The sequence below is a fragment of the Schistocerca nitens genome, chromosome 3, assembly GCF_023898315.1.
Source record: "Schistocerca nitens isolate TAMUIC-IGC-003100 chromosome 3, iqSchNite1.1, whole genome shotgun sequence".
Classification (NCBI taxonomy): domain Eukaryota; kingdom Metazoa; phylum Arthropoda; class Insecta; order Orthoptera; family Acrididae; genus Schistocerca; species Schistocerca nitens.
Genome location: NC_064616.1, coordinates 975,678,699 through 975,696,350, shown reverse-complemented (window position 1 = coordinate 975,696,350; position 17,652 = coordinate 975,678,699). Strand labels below are relative to the sequence as shown.

Here is a 17,652-nt window from a genome sequence, read left to right as displayed (position 1 = left end):
GTTTGAGACTATGTACCACGATAATTGATCACGGCACCTGGTGGTCATAGATGGAACTGGACGGTGGCATAGTGACCCAATGAATTCTTGCACTCCATACTGTGTACATTAATGCTACCAAGTTTTGAACTCATACGGTAACTAGTTTCCATGTTTAACATGTTAAATAGGGAAAGTTTAATTATAACCACCTGGTATATAAATGACCTGTAATTACAGATTTGGTTCTATCATTGACTTGGGAGAGGAACAGCAGGTAAAGGTAAACTGTGACTATCTTTTGATTTTGATTTTCTAGTGGCTTCTCTAATATGAACTTTTTTGTCTTTCAGATTTCAGATGCTGTTTAGCCATTAGCAATGAGAGTGACTTTCCTGGAACAAGTCTACAATGAAATTACTGAAAGACTGGTTAATATGAATAACACAAAAGAAATTGTGGACAGGGACAAATTAATGATATATGGATTCCACCAATGGCAAAAACAATGGTGACAAAACTTAAATACGGGATGGCAATGGACAGTTCTTTCACCAACCAATCAAACTGGGTAAAATCCAACCACTTTGGAAATGACCAATGAGAGAAATGCACTGTGATGCAAAAATATACCTACAGATTGAGGGGTAGACCAGTAGAACAATTAGTACAAGGAGATCCTCAAAAATGCAAGGAAAACACATTAGTGAAACACCAAAAGAAAGAAATGTTAGTGGATAACAACCAATACGTCCAAGAATCACCCATCAGGTGAATTCTAAAAAATGACAGACGGAAATCCTGAATAATTTTATTGCTGTTAAGAATAGCAGCAATACATTAGCAAAGGTAACAACAGCATGCCAATGTAAGAGGCTCAAGGGGTTAGAAATAGTGAAAAAATATTGATCTAATACATCACTCGAGATCTAAAAAGGTTTACAGATTACTAAACCTAATACCACTGTACACACACACACACACACACACACACACACACACACACACACGCACGCACGCACGCACACTTGAATCAGCAATTTAAATGTCGTATTAGAAAGCAGTTGTGCTATTATTTGTACAAATACACTTTCATGCCACTCACTACACTTCAATAATATCACATACCTTGAAGTGATACGTTGTATCTGAAAGAAGATCTACAAACAGATAAACATTCATTTGGTCAGCTGAGCTTATTGACTCTTGCCTGTAGGTTGTTGTTCCATTATTTTGCAGAACAAGATGATAGTAATGGATGTGATCTTTTAATTCAGCTGGCGGTAAAGACCACCCAATTGTAATTGAATTTATTGTGACACCTTTAACAGATACTTCAGGCACAAAGTCTGGATCTGAAATAATACAAAGATTATACAGTGACAATCAACTAAGCAGCTCATGGCATGGAATTTCTCTCCCTTTATATGAAATTAACCCATATGACTAAAAATGCTTGCCACTGACTGACGTTACACCATAAAACTTATTTTTATTAGATGTCTCACAAATGAAACCTTTACACATACACGAGAAAGTTTAATACTGATATTTTCTTTCGAGACAATTTTCCTGTACAAGTGTTAGTAGTTTTCTTCACCTTGTAAAAACAACTCCCTCACTCGCATTTCATGTAATGGACGATTATCACTATATCAGCTATCAAGAGTTAAATGTAAATGTTTAGTAACCCTAACAGACACCTACATTAATGTAGTACGAAAATTGTAACAACGAGAAGGATATGCAAGGCTAGACTAAAGTAATACCACAGGTTAAGTGTGCAGCAATATAGGAATCATTAGAATTGAAGAACTATAATTAACTCTCACTTCAGAATTCAGTGTGCTGTGAACCCTCACATCCTGCAATCAGGGCCTGTGAACGTCGTAAAATAGAATCCAAGAGGCCACAGATATGTAGAAATGCATAGCCGTGTGATGAAATCCATTAACAAACTTTTCTGGAGCTTCCAACTGTGTCAACTGATAAAATTTCCAAAGGCTTTTGGCCAAATTCTCTTAGGCCATTGTTAACAATTGATAAGACAATACATTTATGAAAAATTATAAAATCACAGATGCACATCAAACAGTATTTTTTGACATAGTCATCTTGATTCTCAGTGCACTCTGTGAGCCGAGGGATGTGCCTTCTGATACCTTCATCAAAAATTTCTCCTGTACCTCTTTGCCTCCTTGTTTGACAGCACTCTGGCCCTCATTGTCCATGGAAAACCTCTTGCCACTCGCAAACAACTTTAGAGAGATAAAAAAACGAAAATTTAAAGGTTCCAGATCAAGGCTGTCAGTGGTGCGGGTGATGACCCACGATTGAATTAATCCAAGAGTTGGTGTCACTGGCTCTGTGGGGACGCGCACTATCATGCAACAAGCACGTGCCCTTCATTAATGTCTCCCTTCCTTTGTCATGCATTGTCCTCCATAGATTTTTTTAGGATTTCATACCACTGTCCATCATTAATTGTTTCCTATGGGGCAAAAATCCAAGAAGACTTCCTGTATGCTCGCAAAAGACAGGAGCAATGATTTTTCAAAAGGAAACAACGGTTTTGAATTTTTTATCCAGTGGTGGGGGGTATGTCGCCACTGCATCGATTATATTTTCGCCTCAGGGATGTAATGGGTCACTCATGTTATATTGCCAGTCACAACAGGGTCGAGGATCTGTTCATCTTTCACTTCAAAGAGCTTGAGAAATTTCCAGGAAGCTGCAATTCTGTTAACTTTGTATTTATCTTTGAATTGTTTTGCTGCCCACCTGGGAAACAGTTTTCAAAAACCAAATGGTCCTGTAATGATTTCATGCAGAAGCAATCTGGAGACTTCAGGAAACATTGTTTTCACTTTTGTCAAGTCAACTGACAGTCACCACGAATAATTTTTTGATCTTGTTCTGCACCTCATCAGCCATGATTGAAGCATGTCCACTCCTTTGTTCTGCCAGCTTTAAACTTACGTCACTTGTACGCATTAGCAGAATTCTTGAAACTACCCTCATAAACAGATTTGATTTTGTTAAAAATCTGGAACATTACATTTCCATCTGCCAGACAAAACTGGATAATGCTCCTCATCTCAAAGTTTGTGGAATTTGGAACAGACACTCATTTCATCATGACACTAGAACAAGAGTTTTCAGTCGACTTGACAAATGAGTGTGCATTCTACTACCAACATCTTGCCCTTGAATGCAGTGCTGCCAGCTTTGGGGAAAAAATACCCTTCAATCATCGGAGGCTCAGAAGTATTCTTACTTTCTGGACATGCCGTGATTAACCATGGACTGTGATGAAAAAGTTTCCAGGCAATCTCATTCCAGATTATTTTATGAGTAATGTATCAAGATGGACCACACAGATGAGGAAAGCAATGGTACCTGTCAGTCTTCAAAGAAGGATTATGCGATCCTCATCATATATTAGGCCATTGTCCTGTTGAGTTATCTTTACAGGAGCAGTCTCTTGGGCACTAAATCCTTCCTGATGTAGTGATTCACGTTCCGACTACACTCAATATATAGGAGTCAAGATCACATTGTATCCAATAATGCTCCAAACTATCACACTTTGTGTCGATACCATTCACTTCTCAACAACACTTGCTGCCACTTTCAGTCCCACAGTAGCATTAACACTTATGAAGCCATCACTGCAGTACAAGTTGATGCAAGACTTGTTTGAAAACATTATACTTTGATACTCAGCATGCCAAAGACTGCATTCATGTGGACATTGCGGTCATGGACATATGTAGTTTCTAGATAATCGAAGTTGCAATGGCACAGGTCTTCTATCCAGCTCACAGTAAGTAACATTAAACCACTGATGGAGAGAAGCCCATGAGTGATACACTGTTCACGGTGAATCAACAACTGTGGACAAAGCTCTACAGTCAATTGTTGCCATATGGACAAGATGGCAAAAATCTCATGCTGTGGTCACACTGCATAGACATCTATCATAACAGTATGATGTGTACAAGCTGAAAAATCATAATATGGGGTTGGGTTGTTTAGGGAGGAGACCAGAAGTGAGGTCATAGGTCTCAGCGGATTAGGGAAGGACGGGGATGGAAGTCGGCCGTGCCCTTTCAAAGGAAAAAAAAGGTTCAAATGGCTCTGAGCACTATGGGATTCAACTTCCGAGGTCATTAGTCCCCTAGAACTTAGAACTACTTAAATCTAACCAACCTAAGGACATCACACACATCCATGCCCGAGGCAGGATTCAAACCTGCGACCGTAGCGGTCTCACAGTCCCAAACTGCAGCGACTAGAACCGAACGGCCACTTCGGCCGGCCCTTTCAAAGGAACCATCCCGGCATTTGCCTGGAGCGATTTAGGGAAATCACGGAAAACCTAAATCAGGATGGCCAGACGCGGGATTGAACAGTCGTCCTCCCGAATGCGAGTCCAGTGTGCTAACCACTGCGCCACCTCATTCGGTATCATAATATGCCAAACTCATCTACAAATAGATTTGATCTCAGAGATCGTAATAATAAACAGAGCTCTGTCACCAGTAGATGCTGGAGGATGCTGCTGCTCCATCTGGGTGTGGAGAGTCAAGGAGCCCAAATATGATGCTGTAGGAAACAAGAGGAGGGGGCGGGGGGGGGGGGGGGTGCTATCTCCCCCATAGGCCGATTTATTTGCACAACTACCAGAAGTTGATATCAATGGAATGGAGGGAGTAAGTACTGGAGGTACTGCCTATGACATAGCCACAGTTGAGGCAAAATTCAATACCACTGGGCCATGATTAATCAGAGATCTTAAGTTGCTCACTTTGGTGATCAAAGGGGGAGGGGGGTGGGGTGGGAGGCAGATCATCTCCAAAACTGACACAGAATGGTGGCTGCTCACATGGGGTGTTTCCATGAAGTGGCCAATCACACCAGTCTAAATTAAGTTGTTCGTACAACTGAAAGACACATGCCCAAATCATCAGCATTTAGAGCTCCGCATTGAGGGTGGGAAATATAGCTTCATATCACAACAGCAGACCACAATTTTTAACTTCTTCAGGCATTAAATCCCCCTCACAAGTGAGGATGAATACCCAACTGTCAACCTTGTGGTCTGGTAGGCCTTGGCATACATGACAATGGAGTGGACCCTCCTCTTCTCCAGATTTGTGTGTGTGTGTGTGTGTGTGTGTGTGTGTGTGTGTGTGTGTGGCGTTCCTCTGCCTGCAGTATTAAGTCCCAATGAAAAATTAAATGTCATACAATGTTCCGACTCTTATAGGGTGTTACAATGACAAGTATGTCAACAAGTTTCTTCTAAGAGAGTAATGCTCAGGACTGGATAGGAGTTGGTGTGGGTAGGAGTTGGTGTTCCAATTAAGAGGGAGGAGGTTTCTCCAAATACATTTTTGATATTATATACAAATAATATTGGATTAGTTGTTAGAAAGGACCCTCCATCAGTTCAATTGCAAACCAGGAATTGAGGGGAGTAAGTGTCTACAAGTTGTTTGGTTTTCTTTTCCTCCTATGGTGTGGCCAAGGAGGAAAGTTCTTGAGGTCATAATGATCTGCACTGAAACATTCAGATCTGTCTAGAGAGACTTGCAGGGTGTCACAACCAATGGCTGATAACTTTTTTAGATAATCACAGGACAATGGCTTAAAAAGACAAAACTGGTTGTGAAACAATAGATTCAGTGAGAAAAAATACCTCATTCAATCCAGGTGCTACCACCACATGAACTGACTACTATGGTGGGTATTGGGCAACTTTATGGCCTATACTTCTGTAAAAAGCTTGCAAAAAGTAGGTGTCAGACCCAGATGAAGGTATCACACACAAATTAATCAACATGAGTGTAGTAACAATACACAAACAAATGAAGTGGAACAGCCATAATCGATATCCTATAAACAACCCAGGTTGTGATAAGGAGTATACATGGACTGCAAACAACAGTGCAACTTGGTATTTTTCACATCAGCAAATCATTGCAAAAGCTGAAAGAAGCAATAAATGACAGATAGAGTCCTAACACTTTGGATACGTAATCTGGCATTGAGCCAACAAGCAACATTAAACTAAGACTGGAATACAACACAAGTTTCCATATCAGGTTAGACTCCCTGGGGACGTTTGTGTGGTGTCACCGCCAGACACCACACTTGCTAGGTGGTAGCTTAAATCGGCCGCGGTCCATTAGTACATGTCGGACCCGTGTGTCGCCACTGGCAGTGATCGCAGACCGAGCACCACCACACGGCAGGTCTCGAGAGACGGACTAGCACTCGCCCCAGTTGTACGACGACTTAGCTAGCGACTACACTGACGAAGCCTTTCTCTCATTTGCCGAGAGACAGTTAGAATAGCCTTCAGCTAAGTCCATGTCTACGACCTAGCAAGGCGCCATTAGCCTTAGATAGCTTGTATCTAAAGAGTCTCACTTGTATCGCCACAATCTCCAGATGTCTCATCAAGAACGATGTATACAAAGGATGGATTAAAGTTAAGTATTCGAGAAGCTACGTACTTTTCTTTATAGCATTCATTACGTATCCTGTTTCAGACCTCACTCCATCCTTCGTGAGTTAGCGCGTGCATCTTGGCCGCCTCTTTCAATTAGTGTACGTAGTGTTGGCAAGTCTGCCGACACTACGGTTTGGGTGTTCACAAAGGATGGCAATATAAACAGTTACAGGCGTCTTTGATTTCATGGAGATTGTCACAGTAGTCAGCTGGTTGGGTGTGCACATTAAAAGTACAATTATATGCTTATGATGAGATGTGTCATGATTTATCCTAGCACCTCAGCAAAGGCTGGAGGAATGTAATTTAACTAGTAATCTCATACTGACTAATGTTATAACATGCCTTACTGTTTCTTACCTATTCTTACTCATACATTTTAAATATGCAAAACGAATTAAAGTTAAATTTAATTAGTACCTGAAAACATTATAGTTGTTCACCATGAAATAGCTGTTGAGGGTGTCAGATTTATGGAAAACTCACTCTTGTGAAGCTATTAGTATATGGTTGCTGTAAATGGTGAGTGTGAGATCCTACACCATCAATCCGTGCACCAGCTAATTACCTTCTCAACCAAATGTTAATTCTTATCTTTGTATAAAAGCCATTTTCTTGTGTTGTCTGGCACTGTCATTCTCAAGGAGAGGATGCTCCACATGTGGATGAGCTCTTTGCATTCGATACTCAATTACAGTACATAGCTTCCACACACCTTCACAGTTACATTACACACCGTCACATTACACACTACAATTCAGAGCCCTCTAGAAGAAGAGGGCTGCAAATATGTAGACAAGAAGAATAAAGATGTAGAATATCAACAACGCCTGTTTTACCTAAAAAGCTTTAAGAGTTTTCACGTAAAAAATTCAGAAGCGTTATTTCCGCAAGCCCTCATACAGTAGTGGGAAACGGCATAAAGGTATGGAAATCAGTAGGAAAATTAACATTGTTGGTTGGAATAGATGCACACAGTGTATATGCAATATGAGATCCAGGATAATGACAAATGTGGTCAAATGGTGTCGCATATAATGTCAGTAGACATCAATGATTCAGGTGGTAGAAGGCTGAACTCAGTATAAAGGCAGTCAGCTCTATGCACTGTTAGTGTATGTGTATACGACTTTCCTAGAGATAGGAAACAGACACCATTAGTGACAGTGCATACTGTGTACATAAACCATGATTCCGACATAGCCACACAGAAAACAGTTGATGCATGACAAAAAAGCAAAAATTGGTGCGTAGAAGGAAATAGGACTCTCTAATTGTCAAATCATCAAGAAGCTGAACTGTTCAAGTACAGTGATTTATAATTTTGTTAGATTCAGTGCACAATATGGACAGGATGGAAAATATGAACAAAGTAGAAAATTATTTAAGGCATCGAAATGGTTACTTTTGCACAGAGCAAGGGCCACAGACTGTTATTCTTCTCAACTTGTTGCTGATTTACAGTTGCCAGTAACTGCCAGACACATGTGGCAAATTTTGTCAAATGAAAACAACTTGCATTCAAGAAACAACTGTAGAAACCTACTCTAACACAGACAGACTTGACTGGAGTTTGTTGAAAAACTTATGTCATGGAATTAAGAATGGGATAAAGTGATCTTTAGTGATGACACATAGTTTAATTTAGATGGTCCAGATGGATTTCAGTAAGACTGGTATGAGCAGAGAATAGAGCCAAAGGTAAGAATGATCAGAAATTTTGGTGATGAAAGTGTTATGATTTGCCAGCATTCTGCACTAGAGATAAAACACGCATTGCTTTGGTGAACACTAGAACAAACTCTAATACTGTATGTACACTGAGATGCTAGAGACAGACTGGATCAAAATGTATGAGGACCTAGGGAACGAAAGTCTAATGTTTCATCAAGATAATGCATTGTGCAGGTTTCTGCACAAAGAAAAATGGTTTGACAATGAAGATATTGATATCTTGCCCTGGCCTCCAGGTAGCCTGGATATTAATCCCATGGATAACCCTTGGGGAATACTTGCAAAGCGTGTTATCACAATAAAGGCAATTTGAGGTCTTATGTGAGCCGAAAAGAGTGAAACGAGAAGAGTACATGATAATTTCATTGCAAAAACTACAAACACTAACAAAATCAATGCTGATAATTTTTGATGTAATTAGGAAGAATGGAGTTGGACAAAGCACTAACAATGCATTAACACAACAGGACATGAGTACCTTTATACCCTTTTCCATCCAGGAAATGCAAATGCCTTATTTTGTTACTCATGTTATGAAAGAAACTATGCAATTCCATCATGACTGTTTATGTCTTATATGTATCTACTACTTCCATCTTCCACAGTAAATTCAATACAGGTATGCTTCAGACACTACTTTCCTAGGAATCCTGCCTTCATACTGATTTCACTACTGTACGTGATGAAGCGATACTTTTTTCCTTTCCTTAAAAAAAAACTATACAGTTTTACACTCTCTTATATCACACTAACTTCTGCATTAAACATTATAATCAGAGCCATACAGCTAGAGTAACAAATTTCATTTCTCCTCATTCCCTGTCTTTGCAGACTGTCAGTAAACCAATCACAAAATAGATATTTAAAATTTAAACAGGAAACAAACACTATTTACTTATATTTAAGCACGAAGTTGACAAAAACTTCTTTAAACTGCCAGGTATGTTGAGGCACAGACTGTTCAATGACTCTTGTTTACTTAGTATTATGTCATGCCCTTAACTTTAAAAGTCAGTGATGAAAAAATCAGACAATTCTGACACATCTGATCCTGCAAGAGTTCTGTTCAGATGCTGGCTTCCCAACAGATTAAACAGGTATATTGTATTAATGGAATTTTTTTCATTTAACCCTTCACTACCAATTTTTTTCAGAGTGAAAGGTGTTAATGTATGATTATTTTGATGTCATTATCAAAAGTAACAGTATGAAAAAATTTATTTCCCACCATTTCATTTTCCAGTGTGGGGAGGGATGGGAAATGTGTCTCCCACTGTTGTTTTGTCATGGATCCTATGTGTCCCTGTGGTTATGAAATCCTGTACTTTCATTTACGATATATATTTTCAGAAAGGCTCTTGGATCATATTTTTGATTACAAATATTTGTTATTTCAGTAGATTATTCCCAATGACAAGCTCTTTATAATTACATGCAAATTCGGTCTTTCAAGTGACAGTCACAATGATTCTCTTACGTGTGATACAATGTGAAACAGTTTTTGCACAAAGAAATTTGACACATGGTACAAAGCAATACTGTGCACCAAATTCCCACTGGTTCTCTGATAACCTATTGTTGGACACGTATGTCACAATGGTGGTGAAAGTGTTAAGCTTGCTTATAACCATGGGAAAGGACTAGGTCTGTGCAATGGAGACAACAATTTCAACACACAGGACACACAAATCCTCACGATGAAATTTTAGAACTAATTTCCAGAAGAAAAAACTTACCTTTTTCTAACGTACTGACTGGTGTCGGATGAGTGTAAAAATTACTTGTTCCAATGGAGTTTTTTGCATAAAGGCGTAGAAAATATGCTGTATTGGGTTCAAGATCTTTTATCACATAGCTTGTGTTACCGCCTCCAATTTTCTCCTGATTGAACATCCACTGGACAGTTCCATTCTTCATGTGCTATACCACAAGAAATAAGTAATGAGCGTTTTTTTTCTTACCAGCAACAACACCACCCAAAAAGGAAGGCATTTGTTTTTTCTTATAATACAAAAATACTTCATATCTTCTACTACCAAACAACAAACTACAACTGACAATAAAACAAGCAATATGTATTCATCAGATAATATAATACTTCAAGGTCTCTTTCAGTCAGCTGCCTCTGAAAAACAACAAAAAAAGTGTAGAAAGGGGGGGAGGGGGGGGGGGAAATCACTCACAGAAATGGCAACAAAATGAATTAACAGATGTACTACAACAGCTCCATGTCCATGTGTAGGGAAGCCAGTAATGAACATCAATGAACTGTCTATGATAAATACAATATTTATAGAAAGAGCAACCATATCATGTGAAGCATTTTGGTAACAACTGGATGTCGCAACTTTTTCCTGGAGACTGAACAGTCGGTCTTTTGAGATAATTCATAGGAACAATTTGTCTATTTTAATACTTGCTGCATAGTATCATTTGCCCACGCTGTAAACAATAGATCAATGTTACTGAAATATGCCGATCACAAGATGTTAGTTGTGTTCCGATACTGGAAGCAAAAATAATTTCTACCTGAAAAATATACAGCCTAATCTCTCTGTACACAAACTTTAGTTTAGGTTATCCAGGAAACACTATTCACTGAAAACTGGCATTTCACTGTCAACAGATCTGTTGTTGTGGTCCTCAATCCCAAGACTTGTTTGCTGCAGCTCTCCATGCTAGTATATCCTGTGCAAGTCTCTCCATCCCTATGTAACTACTGCAACATACCTTCTTGCTGTACTCATCCCTTTGTTTACTACTACAATTTTTACACCCTTACTTCCTTCCATTATTAAAATGACAACTCATTGATGCCTCAGGATGTGTCCTACAAACTAATCCTTGTGTTTTAGACAAGTTGTGCAATAATTTGCCATCCTCCTCCTCCCCCCCCCCCCCCCACCCCCACCCCCCAAAAAAATAGATTCAGTACCACTTCATTTACTATTTTTGCTACCTGTCTACTGTTAATTATTCAAAATGTTTTATTTTCTTGTCTGCACTGCTTGACATCCACAATGCACCTCCAGATAAATGCCTTTAGAAAACACACTTAAATTGATATTAGATGTTAACAAATATCTCTTTTTTTTTTAAGGAATATTTCTACTCAGTGTCTTGTATCCTCTCTACTTGGGACATCTTCAGTTATTTTTGTGGCCCAAATAGCAAAATTCATCTTCTACTTTTAGTTCCTCATTTCCTAATCTAATTCTCTCAGAATCAGATGATTTAATGTGACTGCACTCCACTACCATTGTTTTCTTTTGTTGATGTTCATCTTATAGTTTCTTTTCAGGACTATACATTCAATTCAAATGTTTTTCCAAATCCTTTGCAGACTCCAATTAAATTACAATGACATCAACAAATCTCAAAGTATTTATTTCCTTTCCATGAACTTTAATTCCCTTTCCAAATTTCCTCTTGGTTTGATTTACTGCTTGTCAATGTACAGATTGAGGAATATTGGGAATATGCAACAACTCTGTCTCACTCCTTTCTAACTATGGCTTCCCTGTCATGTTTTTGATTCTTCTACCTGTAATTTGCTTTTTGTGTAAGTTGTAAATAACATTTCACTCTCTGTACTTTATCCCTACTATCTTTACCATTTCCAAGTTTGTAGTCCAGTCAATATTGTTAAAAGCTTTCTCTAATTCTGTAAGTGCTATAAATAATTGTCTTTCCTCAACCTACCTTCTAAGATCAGCCATTGGGTCTGAACTGCTTTGAGTGTTCCTACATTTCTCCGGAATCCAAACGCATCTTCCCCAAAGTCAGCTTGTATCAATTTTTCCATTCCTCTGTAAATTATTCAAATCAATAATTTGCAACCATGTCTTATTACACTGGTGGTTCAGTATCTGCACCTGTTATCAGATTCTTCCTCAGGTCTGAGGGTATTTCACCTGTCTCATATCTGGCACACCAGGTAGAATAATTATGTCATGGGGGTATTTCACCTGTCTCATATCTGGCACACCAGGTAGAATAATTATGTCATGGCTGGCTCTTCCAAGAATCTCAATGATTCTGAGGAAATGTTATCTATTCCAGAAGGCTTGTTTCAATTTAGATCCTTTTGTGTTCTGTAAACTCCGCCCATCTCATATAAATGATTAACGAAAACCACCTCAGCTGTATTTTTACACATTTGCTGTATTTTTACACATTTACTGTATTACAACCAGTTTCATTTCTTTGATCATCTTCAGGTTGCCTTATATTAAACCCTCCCAGAGTTCTGCTGGAGGAGGATTTAGTGTAAGGCAACGTGAAGGTGTTCAAAGAAACAAAACCAATTGTAATACAATAAATGTGTAAAAATACAAAATGAGGTAGTTTTTATTCATCGTTACTATTAATTCAGCTGTGGGCTCAGCATGATCAAGATTATCTCCTACCATCTCATCTTAATCTACCTCCTCTTCTCTTTCTATTCCATTGTCATCAAGTTTGTCTCCCTTGTATAGACCCTCTTTACAATCCCTCCATCTTTCAACTTTCCATACTTAGCTTAGTACTGGCTTGCCATCTTAGCTCTTGATATGTATACCGTTGCTTCTCTTTTCTCTAAAGGTCTCTTTAAATTTTCCTATATCATTTGTTAGATATCTGTATTCCATTTTGCCCGCTTTATTTGCTGTATATTTATATGTTGTTCTTTCATCAATTAAATACAATATCTCCTTTTATACCCAAGAATTTCGACTAGACCTTGGCTTTATACCTATTTAATTCTCTGCTGCCTCCAGTATTTCATCTATCAAAGCTATCGATTCGTATCGTACAGTATTCTTTTCTCCTGTTGTAGCCAGTTGTTGACTAATGCTCCCTCTGAAACTCTCAACAACCTGTGGCTCTTTCAACGTATCCAGATCTCATCTCCTTAATTTCCTACCTTTTTGTAATTTCTGAAGTTTTATTCTACAGTTCATAACCAATACATTGTGGTCAGAATCCACATCTGCCCCTGGAAAGGCCTACAGTTTAAAATCTATATCTTTGAGGCACACTAACATCCCCACTTCAGCAAGGTCCACACTATGCAATTAACATTCACCAAGTAAAAGGACTCCTCTTGCTCTGTTCCTTGTATCCACAGAGGGACATGTTGAAAAGTAATGCCTCCAAATTATGAAAGACCACTTTGTTAATGCCCTCACTGTAGAATGTCTGACTTTGACTTTGTTGACAGAACCACAACCTCAGCTCTGCTTGCATAGCTTCATCACTATCAAAATGGTGTTCTCGAAGGTGTTCTTTAAGTTTTGAAAATAGATGAAAATCGGATAGGGCCAAGTTGGACCTGAATGGAGGATGATAAATGACAGTGAACCCAAATGTCAAACTGTTGCTGATGTTACAGTGCTTATGTGTAGTCTGGCATTGTCATGCTAAAGGACAGGTGCTTCATGTGCAGAGGAGCTCTTCAAATTCGAAACCTGATTACAGCATGCCGTTTCTCGTGCTCCAACATAGTTACGTTACACACTGCCATATTGCAAGCTACAATTCGGAGCCCCTCTAGTAGCAGGGGGCTGCAAATATGTAGACATAATAAACAAAGATGCAGAATGTTAATAACATTTGTTTTATTTAAAAAGCCTTATGAGTTTTCCCATAAATTTGGGGGCATTATTTTTCAACACACCCTTGTAGTATGAAGACTGCTCTTCCACATATCATGTGACATGGCTAAACCTTTCCCACTGAAGCATTTGAGTGCACTGGCTAGCACTTCAGAAATTGCCCAGCAGCTATTTACTTCACTATGAAAAGTTTCCTTCTCCTTTCTACCCCTTATCATGCAATAATACCCTTGAGAAACTCAACTATATCTTTTACTAAGGCTTTGATCACCTCTCATTGTGCTCTACGATAAGGGACATTCTACACAAAATGCTACACTCATTCCACTTATCACCCAACCTACATAGTATCCAAATCCATCATTATGCAAGTCCTGCTCCCAAATCTGCCCATCAAGTGTCATTACTCTACGGATACACGAGGTGTAAGAGCTGTTCTACGCAGCCATCCATCATCATCTTCTGCAGTATAGTGACAGGCATTTCCTACCCATTTGAAAGTAGAACCATGCCGGAAAGCAGTCAGCTTATGTATCAGATGAGCTGCATTTACTGTGAATGTATTTTATGAGTCTGACAACTGTTTAACTGTACGAATACCCACCACTAAACTGCAACTAACTGTGATTCTACCATACTGTAGCTCAACATGCTCCACTCCATAGTACCAGTGACGTCAACAGCTAATTTGAAATCCATGGCATTTGCAGCTCCCCCCCCCCCTCCCCTCCCCACCTCCCACAACAGTGCTACCTCCTCTGAACCCGAACCACGCTGATGGCAGGTGTAACTGTCCTGTTAGTACATCCTTTGCTCTTGAAACACTACCTTAGCATATCTTCCTTTCTTTTAGTACTGGCTAGGTACTACCCTTTCCTTTTGATCTGGAATTACACCCGACTTACCACAATTAATCCACATTTTGCCACTGCAGCTCAAAGCCATCTGGCTCTCCATCTTTCAGGTCCAAATAATTCCCTAGCTCCCCCCCCCCCCCCCCCCCACACACACAGTCAGATTAAAAGGAAAGAAAGAGAGAGAGAGAGAGAGAGAGAGAGAGAGAGAGAGAGAGAGAGAGAGGGAGGGAGGGAGGGAGGGGGGGCAGTTACTTTGCCTATCTATTAGGTGTACCACATGTAGTTTATCTTTTAGTCAATATAATAGAGGGAAACATTCCACGTGGGAAAAATATATCTAAAAACAAAGATGATGTGACTTACCGAATGAAAGCACTGGCAGGTCGATAGACACACAAACAAACACAAAAACACACACACACACACACACAATATTCAAGCTTTCGCAATAAACTGTTGCCTCATCAGGAAAGAGGGGAACGAGAGGGAAACATGAAAGGATGTGGGTTTTAAGGGAGAGGGTAAGGAGTCATTCCAATCCCGGGAGCGGAAAGACTTACCTTAGGGGGAAAAAAGGACAGGTATACACTCGCGCACGCGCGCGAGTGTATACCTGTCCTTTTTTCCCCCTAAGGTAAGTCTTTCCGCTCCCGGGATTGGAATGACTCCTTACCCTCTCCCTTAAAACCCACATCCTTTCATGTTTCCCTCTCGTTCCCCTCTTTCCTGATGAGGCAACAGTTTGTTGCGAAAGCTTGAATTGTGTGTGTGTGGTGTGTGTGTGTGTGTGTGTGTGTGTGGTGTGTGTGTGTTTGTTTGTGTGTCTATCGACCTGCCAGCGCTTTCATTCGGTAAGTCACATCATCTTTGTTTTTAGATATATTTATCTTTTAGTCAAATTGAGATAGATAGTCCCCTTGAGTTAGTACGGGTAAAGGTTATACTTGACAACCAAAATACATCAATAGTTGGTTCCTTCATCGACCCTCTGACTAAGATGATACCTGAAATGTATTTGTAAACTGTGAATGTGGTACCACAACAGCTATACAATTTACTGGAAACATGAAAATTTATGCTGCACTGGAACTTGACCCCGTATTTCCTGGTTGCTGCAAATGGTCACCTTAACCATTATGGCTAACTGAGCACACTTCCAGGATCGACCCAAATCTCCAGATGTCCCAGTGTCATTGCACTGAACTTACAAACACTGTCAAATACAAACACTGCACTAATGTAAGATGATCCATTTGCTGAAAGATTCAAAGATAACTTTAGTCTCATTCACAATATGTACCCAACTCATTCAATTATAGTTGGTGGTGACTTCCACCTACCCTTGATATGATGATGAAAATAAACATTTGAAGTCAGTGGTTAGCATAAAACATCATCCAAAATTGCACTAAATACTTTCTCTGAAAATTATTTCCAGCAATTAGTTCAGGAGTCCACTCAAAGTTTACATGGTTGCCATAACATATGAGACTTCTTAGCAACAAATAACCGTGAGCAAATATGATTTAGTGACCACAAGATCACTGTAGCAAGACTGAATGCCATAACATCTAAATCCACCAAAAATAAAACTACAGAAGTGTGGATGAGATGTGGCTTAAATTCCAAGAAGTGGTATCAGTGGCAATTGAGAAATTTATACCAAACAAATTAATAAGAGATGGATCTGATTCCCCGTGGTATACAGAATAGGTCAGAACACTGTATTTCTAGATTTTCAGAAGGATTTGAACATTGTTCCTGACAAGCAGGTTCTAATCCAACTGCATGCCTATAGAGTATCATCTCAGTTGTATGACTGGATTCATACTTTACTGTCAGAAAGATCACAGTTCGTAGTAACTGACAAAGTCATTGAGTATAACAGATGTGATGTCTGGTGTTTCCCAAGGAAGTGTTGTAAGCCCTCTGCTGCTCCTAATCTATATAAATGATTTAGGGAGACAATCTGAGCAGCCATCTTAGATTGTTAGCAGATGATGCTGTCATTTACCATCTAATAAAGTCATCAGAAGATAACCAAATTGAAAATGACTTAGACAAGATATATTGATCAACTGAAACTTTATGACCACTACCCACTGTGACATTGGTCGCCACCTGGTGGTGTTGCGAGCACGTGATGCAGTAACTAAAGTATGTAAGTGGAGCAGACACAGACAGGGGATCACCCTAACAAAGATATGGGCTACAAATGGGGAAATCCATTGAGATAAGCAACATCAATAAAGGGCAGATTATTATTACAAAGAGTCTGTGAACAAGTATCTCAAAATTGGAGAAGGGCATCGAATGTTCAGCTACTGCCGTGAACATCTACAGAAACAGGTAGAATGACAGTGAAACTACCCCTAGGAGCTAAATGGCTGGACAATCATGACTCTTCACAGAATGTGGGGTTTGGAGGATTGTCTGCTCTGTAAAGTAGGATAGATATTGATCTGTGGCATCTCTACCGAAAGATCACAATGCTGATACTTTGTGTTTTGGAGCACACACTGCATTGTACATCGTTGAACGTGGAGCTCCACAGCAGACCCTTCTTACGTGTTCACATTTTAACACAACGACATCATCAAATATGACTGCAGTGGGCTCAAGACCATTGGTATTCAACTTTCGTCCAATGGAAATGAGTCAGCTCTTCAGTTGAATCACATTTTTGCTACACCATGTCAATGATCATCTCCACAAATGCCGTCACTGATGTGAACAGCAGCTCAATACGTGCGTGCAGTGCGCCATGGAAGCAGGGTAGTGGGAGCAGTATTACGCCATATAAAAAATTTTCCTGCGCTTGCATGGGGCCTGTGGTAATAACTGGGTACATGTTGACAGTTGCGAACCCCTTTCATCCCTTCATGCTTGATGTCGTCCCCGACGGTGATGGCATCTTTCAGCAGTATAATTGTCTATGTCTCGGAGCCAGAACCACGCTACAGAG

The 17,652-nt window shown here is 39.5% G+C and overlaps 1 protein-coding gene across 1 annotated transcript in view; it reads right to left on the bottom strand.

Moving 5' to 3' along the window:
- The window catches only part of LOC126249038 (tyrosine-protein phosphatase 69D), a 388,523-nt gene that overhangs the window by 253,938 nt on the left and 116,933 nt on the right, over positions 1-17,652 (bottom strand). Inside the window, exons 7-8 of the mRNA XM_049950657.1 lie at positions 9,970-10,153; positions 1,108-1,334 (exon numbers count right to left, since the gene is read on the bottom strand). Of these exons, the coding sequence (XP_049806614.1) occupies positions 1,108-1,334; positions 9,970-10,153 (411 nt within the window). The remainder of the gene's footprint in view (positions 1-1,107; positions 1,335-9,969; positions 10,154-17,652) is intronic.